Raw genomic sequence first — 12,549 nt, forward strand, 5'->3', positions numbered from 1 at the left:
TGCGGTGCTTCTTTTCTAACAAATTTGTCCATGCCGCCTTTATAAGATTTATTAATTAAATTTTGTTCTTCTGCTTTTCTTTTGCCCTTATAGGCACCAGACTGATCTTTTCCCATGATGACTCAAATCTATATTATTGAAACACAAGATTCAAAAGATGAATACAATGAAATTGAAGTTATACAGTAGCATATACTAATTGAAGATCATGCGTCAATGTTTGGCACTTAGACGAACTGTCTAACTCACCTAGTTTTGGGTCCTGCACGGATGAACTGGGATCGATCCGATGAGACGACGAGTCTTGGCGGCGCCCTGAATCGGATCGCGGGATCGATCTGATGAACAGATGAAGTGATCAGTGATGATGCGAACAATGAAGGCAACGAGATAATCTTTTCTTACCGAAGCCGTGATAGTGCGATCACGTCTACAGACTTCAGATTTCAATGGGAAGACGTTTCGGCGAGCTGCGAGCACCAGATCGATCGAGAAGGGAGCTGACGGAGATGGCGTTTAGGGAATAGCGATCCCCTTCTTTTTTACATCGGCTGATCGATTCGATCAATCCGATCACTGAGCACTGGCCAGGTCGCTCGAGGCAACTTGCCTAGAGGCCCACTGGCCCAGGCGCCCAGCTCGCTAGAGGCGCCCACGGCGCGGTGGCTAGATCGATCGAGGCGCCCAGTCGCCCACGACGTCCAGTCGGTTTTTTTCTAATACAACTATATGCCTATATATATGAGAAATGGGTGTAACTACCACATGGTAGTATATGAAAAATGGGTGTAACTACACCTGATAGTAGGATGCTATATATATATATATATATATATATATATATATATATAGGAAAAATCCATCTTACCACCCGGTGGTAGTTACCCCACATGTCTCATATACTACCATGTGGTACTATATATATACTTTTTTATTATTTTAAATATGTTCATATACTATATCTAAGATATTTCAAAGCAAGTTACATGAAAAAATTGCATATGAGTCCATAGTTTTTGTTATATTTGTAAAATACGTACATATTTGTACGTAAAAATGAGCATACTCAAAAAATGATACATACTACCTAAAAATTAGTATATATACTACCTAATCATTGTTATATACTACATATTACACGTACATACTTTTGATTTTGATAGATACTACATACAACATACAAAACGCAAGTGGTGGTAACTACCACTGCTTGTAGGTATATATATATATATATATATATATATATATATATATATATTGGGGCCCCAAAATCGTGGGCCATGTGCGGGCTGCACATGTGGCACCACTGTGGGCCCGGGCCTGCCTAAAAACATGGTGAGACATATTGTACTAAGAGATCACCTCTTGCCTTCTCTTAATTAACAAGCCTTTTCTCTTAATTTATCTTTTCTCTACCTCATTATTTATCTTACGTGACATTGCTAAGATATAATCATTGTACATGCCCTAGGTTCACGGAGAATGAAGACACGCGCGCCTATAAAAACCCACGCGCACCTCCAAGCTCAACACAGGCACAGGCATAGCCACATCCTAGATCACCATGGCTTCTCCCTCTCACTCTGCTGCTCGTGCACTGCTCGTCCTCGCCGCAGCAGCTCTGGTGCTGAGCTCTGTGTCCGCCGCGGCTGGCTCGCCGCCGCTTGCCAAGGGCCTGTCGTTCGAGTTCTACAGCGCCAAGTGCCCGCAGGCGGAGGCCATCGTCTTCTCCTTCCTCAAGGACGCCGTCCGCAAGGACGTCGGCCTGGCCGCCGCGCTCCTCCGCATCCACTTCCACGACTGCTTCGTGCAGGGCTGCGACGGCTCCGTGCTCCTCGACAAGACCAACGGCGTCGAGAGCGAGAAGGTGTCTCCCCCCAACGTCACGCTCCGTCCGTCGGCGTTCAAGGCCATCAACGACATCCGCGCCCTGCTCCAGAGGGCGTGCGGCGGGCCCGTCGTCTCGTGCGCCGACATCGCGGCCCTCGCCGCACGCGACTCCGTCCACCTGGCCGGCGGTCCGCGGTACGCCGTCCCGCTCGGCCGCCGGGACGGGCTCGCCCCCGCGTCCCTGGACACCATCTTGGGCGCGCTCCCGCCGCCGACCTCCAAGGTCCCCGTGCTCCTCAGCTTCCTTGCAAAGATCGGCCTGGACGCCGACGACCTGGTGGCGCTGTCCGGGGCGCACACGCTGGGGATCGCGCACTGCGGCTCCTTCGAGGAGCGGCTGTTCCCCAAGGAGGACCCCAGCATGAACAAGTGGTTCGCCGGCCACCTCAAGCTCACCTGCCCGCGACTCAAGGTGGACAACTCCACCGCCAACGACATCCGCACGCCGGACGTGTTCGACAACAAGTACTACTTGGACCTTTTGAACCGGCAGGGCCTCTTCACCTCCGACCAGGACCTGCACACCGACGGCCAGACCAAGCCCGTGGTCACCCGGTTCGCCGTCGACCAGGGCGCCTTCTTTGACCAGTTCGTCAGGTCCATGGTGAAGATGGGGCAGATCAACGTGCTCACCGGCAACCAGGGCCAGATCCGCACGGACTGCTCCCTGCCCAACGCTGCCCGCAGCGCCGGCGACGAGCTGCCATGGTCCGTCGTCGAGGCCACCGAGAGCTTCGTGTTATAGTTAGTAGGGCTTAGTCGGTTGATCTTTACCTGTTTGTTTCCTCCGCAATGGTTTGGGCTTAGTCAGAGTGATCGTGGTAAGTTTATCAAGCAACGAGAAATATTACTGCGGCCCTCGTGTAATCGGAATCAGAAATATATGCATGGTTGTGCTACTTACGATTAAGGGAGCGGCTAGAAAAAATAGTTTGGTCTTATTCACGGCTGACGTCAGCCCATGTCTTGGGTCTCTTTTCCTTTCCCCGCGACTAGTTGCGTTGTCTTTTTGGTTTTTTTTTTTTTGAAAATGGAGGCATGCCCCCGGCCTCTCTGCATCATGACGATGCATGCAACCATCTTATTAAAAAGTCTTGGAGTATCACAAAAATAAATAAGTATTATAGCTCGCAAGCAGAGCGAAAAAATAAAAAGAAAATTACAAGCTCAAAACCCAATTGGCATGACAACGCAAGGGACAAGCTCCCTAGACTCCTATCCTGTTATGCAACCGCCATTCGAACCGGTTGAATATAGCCCGTGCTATCATCTACCAAGGCGTTATCTTTTTGGTGGTTGAGCCATTTGTTTTTTCTCTTGCTGGACGTTGAAATGTGTGTTGATTTCAGGAAACTAAATAAGCGGACTAAGAAGGATCACTACCCATTGCCGTTCATAAATAAGATATTGAAGATATTGGCCAACAACTCTTATTTTTGCTATCTCGATGGATATTCTAGATTCTCGCAAATACCAGAAAAGACTACATTCACCTGCCCGTACGGTACATACGCATACCATAGGATGCCATTTGGTTTATGTAATGGACCACCCTCGTTTCAAAAATGCATTTCTAAAATTTTCCCTGAATTTGTTGAGAGGATTGTCGAGGTGTTTATGGACAATTTTTCTTCTATAATCTTACGAAGGTTTTGCAGAGATGTGAAGAAACAAGTTTCGTGTTGAATTGGGAAAAGAGCCACTTCATGGTCACAGAAGGGGTAGTGTTGGGGCACAGAGTCTTAGGAGGGAGAATTGAAATAGATCAAGTAAGAATTGAGGTGATAGAAAATCTACCTTACCCCAAGATATAAAAGGTATGCAAACTTTTATAGGACATGCAAGTTTCAATAGAAGGTTCATTAAAGATTTCTCCAAAATATCAAAGCCTTACGCTGACCTTTTGCATAAAGATGTTCCATTTACTCTTTTGACAAAAATTGCATGCGTGCCTATGAGAAATTGAGGGATGCTTTAATTACATCTCCTATCATCCAACCTCCAAAGTGGGATGAACCCTTTGATATTATGTGTGACGCTACAAACTGTGTTGTCGAAGCCGTCCTAGGACAGCGAGATGATAAAAAACTCAATGTGATCTTTTATGCTAGCAGGAGCTTGGATGAAGATCAAATACATTTAGCTACCATTGAAAAAGAACTGATTGCTATTGTCTTTGCTTGTGGTAAATAGAACTCTCAAACCGAGATATAAAGACGATATTATAGAAGACGGTGCAGAAGTCTAGGAAAAACTGGGTAGGAAACTAAACGAACCATTATGGGCCCACCATACCACCTACAAGAATACCATGGGAATGTCACCATAAAAAATGGTATACGATAAGGCATGTCATTTACCTTTAGAGCTTGAACATATGGCTTATTGGGAAATCAAGAATGTTAATATTAATCTTAAGGAAGCCAAAGGGAAAGGATTTCTAGATATACATGCTCTAGGAGAGCTTTGCAACAGTGCTTACGAGAGTGCCAGGTTATTTAAAGAAAAGGTTAAGATGTGGCATGATCGTAAGATACTGAAACGAACTTTCATTGCAGGGGCCAAGGTCCTCCTATTTAATTCTCGTCTAAAATTGTTTCCAAGGAAACCCAGATCCCGTTGGGAAGGGCCTTATGAGATAGAAGAAGTATATAACTCCGGGGCTTTCCGGTTAAAAGGAGGAAAAGATGGACCCTGGATCGTGAACGGGCAACGCTTGAAGCCATACATTGCAGATGATTAAAAGGAAGAACGGGAAGTAGAGGAGGTAAGTTTTCTCACGATCGAGCAGATCGAAGCCCTCTGGAAAGAGCAGAGGGTATGAAATAGCGCCTCCATAAAGTGGGTGTAAATATAGAAGTAGAGTTTACATACTTGTTTTGAAGCCCTGTTAATCTTGAATCTGAATTGTTTGAATTTTCGGCTATAGTTGGAGGCTTTGTCACTAACTTTCAGGGAGGTGAAAAATTTCTAAGGAAGAAATTGATGCAGCAGCCAACACGGAGAAATACGACATTCCAAACGACGAGACGCACCCTTTTAGGCGATCACGCGGATACCAGACGAAAGTGACGCAAAGTCTAGGGTGAAAGACGGTGCTTCATACAGACGGCCACACCCGTTTGAGCGGTCGTTTGAGTTCTTCTCGGGCAGCAGCACGACAACTGAACCAACGACAGATTCTAAATGACAGGTGGCGACCGTATGAGTAGTGGTATAGATCCATCAGTGTTACAGGTATGAAAAAAGAGGATCTCGGCGGTATGTCAAACGAGTGGCCATACGAGCGCGAGCGCCCATATGGAAGGCCATCCTTTGGCCCGTTTTCATGATTCTTTTCTGATTTTGTTTTGATTTCTTTCTAACTAACTTTTTATCTTTGATCGCGTGATTACTTGTAAGCCTAGCTTTTATAAGGAGGGAAGGGGCACGCCATTAAGCCCTAAACCATCTAATCTCACATCTCTTTTGCTTCCCATCTCCACCAAAAAGCTTTTAGTTACAGATACCAAGCACGGTCGCCGTCATGAGCAACAAGACCTCGTCCACCTGTGCTCGCATCATCCCCTTCCCCGGTTTGGATGATGTTGTTCCTTTGGGATGCGAAGACATAAGGAAGCTAAGCCTCAAGGATGAACCGCGTCCGGAGAGGAAAGACCTTGAGGAGAAGGTCGAGGTGGTGGAGATCAAGCAGGAAGAACAAGCAAAAGAGGGAGATGATGCCACCACTCCAGATGAGAACCCTCCTAATCCTTACCAATTTAATATGTGTGGATCTATTTTGTTATTTCCTCTAGGGCCCACTCAAGCTGAGTGGGGTAAGACCTACCAACCCCAGAGGAGATGAAGGAAAAGATCGGGGAATTGGAGAAGGTTCCGAAGGCTTGTGTGAACGTGATCGGAAATGGGGTTGATTCTTACTGGTTGATGAGTAAAGATTTAGAAGCAAGGGTCGATGGATTTCTTCACAAGATCAGGCTTACAATTGACACTCTTAACAACAACACTGCACAACTTGAGTTTTTGACCCAGGTTGTAGATGATCAGCAGGACGTGATCGAGGAGATGAGGAAGCATTTCAGGAGCATCTTTGCTACATGCTAAGATACCGGGAGTGAGTATAACACTTAGTGACTGGATCTCCCTGGCTTGATTCTAAGCTTGGGGGAGATTCACGTGCACTTTGTATCTTTACCTTTATGCATTTTCTTTCCGCAAGTCAAGATTAAGTTTTATCTCTACTCCTAATGTCTGAATTGGTGAATAGCCTCCATGGTTTATTTTCGTCTCACCACTTTCAACCATTTTTTCGCTGTTTTTTTCGTCTCCGCTCCCACCATCCAACCGGTTTACTTTTTCTCCACTCTATCCTTGTAAACAAACACTTTCCTATTGTACAAAAGGACACAGATCCTAACTTATCCAAATCAAGCGATCCATGTCATCAATGAAATTTGCTTTAGGAAACAAATAACAAATTTTAAGGAAACAAATAACAGATTTTAATGAAAAATCCAATTGACTAATCTCTAATCCTAAGCTCCCTCCTCTTCGGTTTGCCTCCATCCCCAACCTCTTGCATCCCCGGCACCCCAGCACCTCCTCCACACTTTGTCGTCCTCCCCGGCGTCCGCGTCGCCACCCTACACGCCACCCCTCGTTGACCTTCTCGATTCCCTTCCTACGATCCACAACCGCCCCTCTCTATTTGCTCACAAACCCTATAGTCCATGAGACCCGCAGAAGCACGCGGTGTACGACTGGCCAGGAGGGGCTCAAGGGCCAAGTGCCGCCGTCGTGCACGAGCGGCGCCGGTTCTCCACGGGCTCCGACGTGCTGCTGCATTTTGGTTCAACACGTGGAATGCTGAGGACATCTTCGTCGAGTTCTCCGGCTCGCCCATCCCTTTCGGCGGAATGAGCGGCGGCGTGGGAGACATTGGGAATGGCGGCAGTGCATGCGGTCCGGCGGCATCAGGTTCTCTCTGTCCATTTTTCCAGCGAGTATACCTTCACCCAGATGTTTTGCGGCGGCGGCGAGAGGTACCCCGGGATGTTTCATGGCAGCGGGGTGCGGGGTGGTCAAGGCCGCCCCGATCAAGAGGGAAGGTGCCCTGCTCTTTCGAGGATCTATACAAGGGGAGCACAAAGTCTATTCGTGTGCGGGCTGGCGAGGGCATCGTCATGACCGACCTGGAGGTCGTCTTCGGCTCCATCGGCCGCTTCGCCGGCATCGAGTTCTTCCAGGAACAGGATGAGAGGTAAAGGATTTTTCATATCCGTACAGCTTCATATTGATTGTGTGGGTGGAGTAGAGGATTTAGCTGGGCATTGATTTGGATTTGTGATACATATCAATCATTTTAGGGGCCAACGAGAGTTTTGTTTCACTTCTAACTAGAGTTAGCGCGATACAGTCGTTTCCGAGCTACCTTGCTGCTTGAGTATATGCTTTTCTATATCTTCTCACGTTCTATTTTTTTCTTAATTTTGTCAGTGGATGAATGCGTTCTTGAATTCGCAATTTATTGTGGATCTTTGCAGTCTACGTATTTTCTGTATCTGTTTGATGTTTGCCTGCTTGGTAATTCGTTTGAGTTGCTGCTATATTTGAGGAGCAAAATTCATTTGAGCTATTGTGAATTTAAGAAATGAAGACATGGTTGTTTTCGTAGTAGTATTTGTCATTTGTGAGTAAATATATTTTAGTAACTCGGTTAAATGTTGACAGAGGACATCCCGCAAACTTTCTTGACAGAGGCCAAACCAATTGTACCCAGGAAAAGCATTGAAGTGTTGCCGGTTGCTACAGTAACATCATCTCCTAAAACTATTTGCTTGACCTAGCATGATGCATAGATACAATCAGCTACGGTAGCAGAACCCGGAATAAGCAGACATAAATCTGTTATTGCTTGAGATGTTAAGACATGTTATCTTGAAACAGATGGTCATGGGCCATATTATCTTTGAAACAGATTGCCTGAATCTCCAACACGTCATTACTAGCAATGTGTTCGACGATGACGCGGTGGGGGTCCTGTTCCGCGATGTCCGGTGTCTTCTCCAGCTCAATTTCCTATCTCATGCCGTAATTCATTGTACTCATAACTTTAACAAGCCAGCTCATGAGCTAGTTAGCTTGGGTGCTACCAGCGCCTATGGCAGCCAGGTGCTCTAGCTGTCCGACGTACCTTCTGATGTACTTCGTTTGGTGGCCAGCGATAGTGGCGAGTCTTAATGGAATTCTCAGAGTTCCTGTAAAAAAAAGAATGGTTACACACTATTAATCCCTGTTATATTACATGGTATTGCCAATAAGCTTTGGTTGTCAGCAAGCAACGCATATCCTGGTGCATCAATGATGTGAGATATTGTGCACAGAGCCGTAGCAGGATTTCAGCAAAGGATGTGATGAAAAAGATGTCATGGTTCAAAATAGACCAAGTCCATGCATTCAAGGTTACCCATGACAAACGGCAAGCCATGCTTGCGATGCGATTATGTGCATGATTTATCATTAGATGACTATTGAATGAGAAGATTACACATGACTGCAAGTCATGTTATTACGTCACTTAGTATGTCTAATTGGCAATGATTTCATACCTTAAGCTAACCAAACCTTAAGCTTGTTATTTGCTTCTAAATTTTCTCATATCTTGTGTTTACACGTTTGAGCATATTGAAAAAGAAAACAAGTAGTGTTGGAGATCCTCTCACATGATTTCTAAAAAAGGGCTACTCAAAAGTTGTTTGTTGTTGCACGGCAAGTTCCTACCAATTTCTACACATTTAGTATGAACATATAATTAGTTCCTTACTAACTTTTTTCGGATATTTTTTTCATAGGGGAAGCCGCTTGTGGGGAACAGCGGGTCCATTTGTGTGGCTTCACTGCTATGACCAGATTACCAAGGACAGATGACAATCGGTGATATGTCACTAAGCAGAGGACAACACTCAACCATCGGTGGATGAAAGACGTCCAGGTGGTGGTATAAATTGATTTATGTTTCTACTCATTTCCTTTCTTTGATCATTTTTCTCTGTAAATTATTAGGTGCGTGATTTCACTCTTTGTTGCTGTGCAAAATTCCGCTTCTTCAAGATTGCCCTGTGCATTTCTCTTTTTGAAAACTTTGGGGTTGACCTTTTCATGTCTGATCCAGCACCTTACTAATCATTGCATATGTTTGTTGGATCGTAATTGTTGTTGTTAGTTTTCTTATTAAAAATAATATTCCATTGATTTCCCAGCCCTCCAGTAGTGAATCCTTTGATGAAATACAAGTTTGATCATTTCTATGGAAAATAGAGTTTATTGGTAAATCTGGTGATGTTGTGCTTATTCTTCAAGCATAAATACAGTTTAGTAAGTGCTATTGTTCTGCTTATGCTGATAAATCCATTTTGGGTTAATTATTTTGGAACAATTTTTGGTGATCGGTTGCTTAGTCCATAAAATGAAATGTAATCATGTGGTTCTAGCTGGTTAAAAATAACAAGCTACATTAAGTCCGAATTTTCTTCGCATCATTATATTAAAGTGCCTTCTGAGGATAACAAATTTACGCTCGGAAATCAAGAGCTAAGTTTTTGTGTACTGGAAACTAAGAACCCATTGTCAACAATCTTGTGGTGAAGAGTTGAATACCGTGTGGAGGTTAGTGTTGAAAAAGATGAGTTCGTTTGTGAGTGCGGTAATTTTGATCACTCTGGTTTGTTGCACAGCCACGCGCTGAAGGTATTACTAATGTTGTGCTTATGTTACTTGTTCAGTTAAGCATGAGACATGAAAATATTTGTATGCAGTTATGATTTTTTTCCCTTCTCCTGGATGCTTTCGTTTTCCTTTAGAAGAAATAAAAACAGTGGCGTCGATGTTGCTCTTAGGTCGTGATGCATCTGGGAGTTGGCAAAATCCCTCTCGAACATGTAATAAAATGTTGGAGTAGGGATGCTAGAGATATATTGCCTTCTGAATTTTTCAGATACCAAAAGGACCAGGGTCAACCAAAGTCATCAACATATAGGCACCCCAACCTGCACCTTGTGGACATGGAGATTGTCAAACTGGGCGTCACCAATGTTGAAGGCTGTACAATGGCAATGGATAAGCTGAAGGAGCTCAGAAAGACCTTGGAACATATATATGCTATAACTAATGGGGTGGGTTATGAAAGATAGATTAAAGGGTGCCAATTTTACCGGCTCTGGAGTTTTTGCAGGTGGTGAGCTAAAGGACGTGAGTCTCTCAAAATAAGGTCCAAGGGATCAAGGACTTTAACAGCTTCATAAAAAACAGAGGCCATGTTTGTTAAATTGGCCTTGTGGAGAGGCACAAAAAGCACCACTTCTCCGCAGGGAGGTGATATGCCAAAGGAAGCCTCCAAGTTGCTTGCGTTGTTGTTTGCTTCGGCAGAATACTTTGCCTTGAATATATTGGATTACCAATGCTTGTGATTGAAAACTGGGTTGTGATGTACTAGCCTTTGTACCTTTGAACCGCAAAAACATCTTATATTAAGGTACAAAGGTAGTAGTTTCTCGCTGAAAAGGTGGATTGACGAAGTCACCGACCTAACTATGATCGATCGGATTAAAAACTAACCGAGTTTTAAAACATTAAAAGAGATGCATATATATAGTTGTTATTCATTATTTATATGTTGCATATGATAATACAAGAGGTGTATTTCTATATACTTTTATTTTTGTAGATTATGAGAGAGATGTAGATGGAATATGTCTACACAAAATAATTCATCGTCAAGGGTCCCAAAATGATGTCGTTGGAAAGGGCCAAAAATTCATCGAGTTTTATACAACAATACAAGTATAGGGGTGTTCTACGCGTCCACCGGATGGCCGTTTGATTGTGTATGCGCGAGCTGTACGCTTCGTCTTCCTAATTTCCTGCAAAATCTTCTTTTCTCCATTTTCTTCAACAAAATCCTTGTTGCAGAACCTCCATTTCCCTAATTTCTGCAACAAGATCCTTGTTGCAAAACCTCCTCTTCACAAATTATCAGCAACAAAACCCCTATCGCAGAACCTCATCTTCTCAAATTTTCTGCAATAAGACTCTTGGTGTAAAAACTGCAACAACATCTTCAGCCGCGTTGTGCACTAGCACAATCATCGTTCATTGTCATCGTTCCGCAACAACGGCGTTGTTGCAGAAACTTGTCTCGGAGGTGATATTGCGAACAGTGACATAGGAATGAGCGTGGGGTGAGCGTGGACATTCGACGCGATGTTTTAGTTGCTGCTAGCGTCGGATGCTGTGACAAGATGCGGTGAGGTTGATGGCTCTCCGTGTAGGTGTGGCAGATCTTGCCGGATTCTGGAGTGTGCAACATGAGGCTGTCGTGGCCCTGCTGAAAAGAAGTGAGGCCGGGCGCCGGTTGGTGCACCAGGAGGCGGAGCTTGGAGGGTGGAGAGACGCAGAGAGGCAAGAAGGTGGTGTTCGGCTGCTAGAGCAGGCAGAGAATAAGCCAGCCATGGCGCGTGAGGGAGAGAGGAGGTCCGACGGCAGACAATCTCACCAGCAGCGGGTCAGTTATCGGACCCACGGTGTTGTGGCTGTAGCGAGGACGAGACGAGAGAAGGTGTGAAGAAATGGAGACACGTGTGGGACCCATGTCCACGTGGCGAGAGGAGCAAGCGGTCGACGCGAGCCTGGTTTTCAGCTGGCTAATTTGAATCCTTTCCCAAGCGTGTGCGTGTGCGTGTGCGTGTGCGTGTGCGTGTGCGTGCGTGTGTGTGTGTGTGTGTGTGTGTGTGTGTGTGTGTGTGTGTGTGTGTGTGTGTGTGTGTGTGTGTGTGTGTGTGTGCAAGCAATTAGAAAAAGGCTAAAAGGACTGTGGCAAAGCACGGACATTCTACTAGTTTTCAATAAGGTTGAACTATCATTTTTCCTCTTGAATAATGGATGATCCTTTCCGATTAGTATATCTATTTCATGATGTGTGAGGTCATTGCTGCTTATTTGAGAATGTACTTGATGATTGTTGTGATCTAAATAGTAGCACATTATTACTAGCATGATGATTATAAGTACTCCACAATGCAGTTTTTAAGTTTTTGCAAGGAGATGCAATAACTATATACGCTAGCTCATTGAAGGTTCAACTTACAATAGGGCAAGCAGAAAAATTAAGCCTCTTCAATATTAAAAAGTGCATTGTAATTAAGTCTTTTCGAGATTCATGTTTGGCTTGCATATCATACAAAAGATGAAATGTGCCTTCGACGTGTCTCAATGCCGAAAGACTGAATCACTTCAAGAATATAGGGTTTCTAAAAATAAAAGAGGAAAATAATAACTGCTTACCCGAAACAATAATGAACTAGGGTATGAAGTTGTTACCATTAAGTGACAAAATGTGGATGCCTGCATGATCAGTATTGTCGTACTAAAACCGGCAGATCTCAGGTAGGGGGCCCCCGAGCTGTGGATCTTGGGACGATGGTGAACAGGAGACAAGGAGAAGATATTTACCCAGGTTCAAGCCCTCTCGAAGAGGTAAAACCCTACATCCTGCTAGATTATATTGACGATGGGGTAACATATATAGGTCCACCTCGAGATCATATACAGGTTGATCTACCTCGAGATCGTATGTTGTGTCCTAAACTCTAAGGCTGGTAATTA

The 12,549-nt window shown here is 44.6% G+C and overlaps 1 protein-coding gene across 1 annotated transcript; it reads left to right on the plus strand.

The window, feature by feature from the left end:
- The first annotated feature begins 1,554 nt into the window (after positions 1-1,554).
- On the plus strand, positions 1,555-2,793 carry LOC119278827 (cationic peroxidase SPC4-like). Its single transcript, XM_037560164.1, has one exon. It carries the CDS (start codon positions 1,565-1,567, stop codon positions 2,633-2,635), a length of 1,071 nt encoding a protein of 356 aa, XP_037416061.1. The 5' UTR covers positions 1,555-1,564; the 3' UTR covers positions 2,636-2,793.
- Positions 2,794-12,549: the final 9,756 nt, after the last annotated feature.

The sequence above is a fragment of the Triticum dicoccoides genome, chromosome 3B, assembly GCF_002162155.2.
Source record: "Triticum dicoccoides isolate Atlit2015 ecotype Zavitan chromosome 3B, WEW_v2.0, whole genome shotgun sequence".
Taxonomy (NCBI): Eukaryota; Viridiplantae; Streptophyta; class Magnoliopsida; order Poales; family Poaceae; genus Triticum; species Triticum dicoccoides.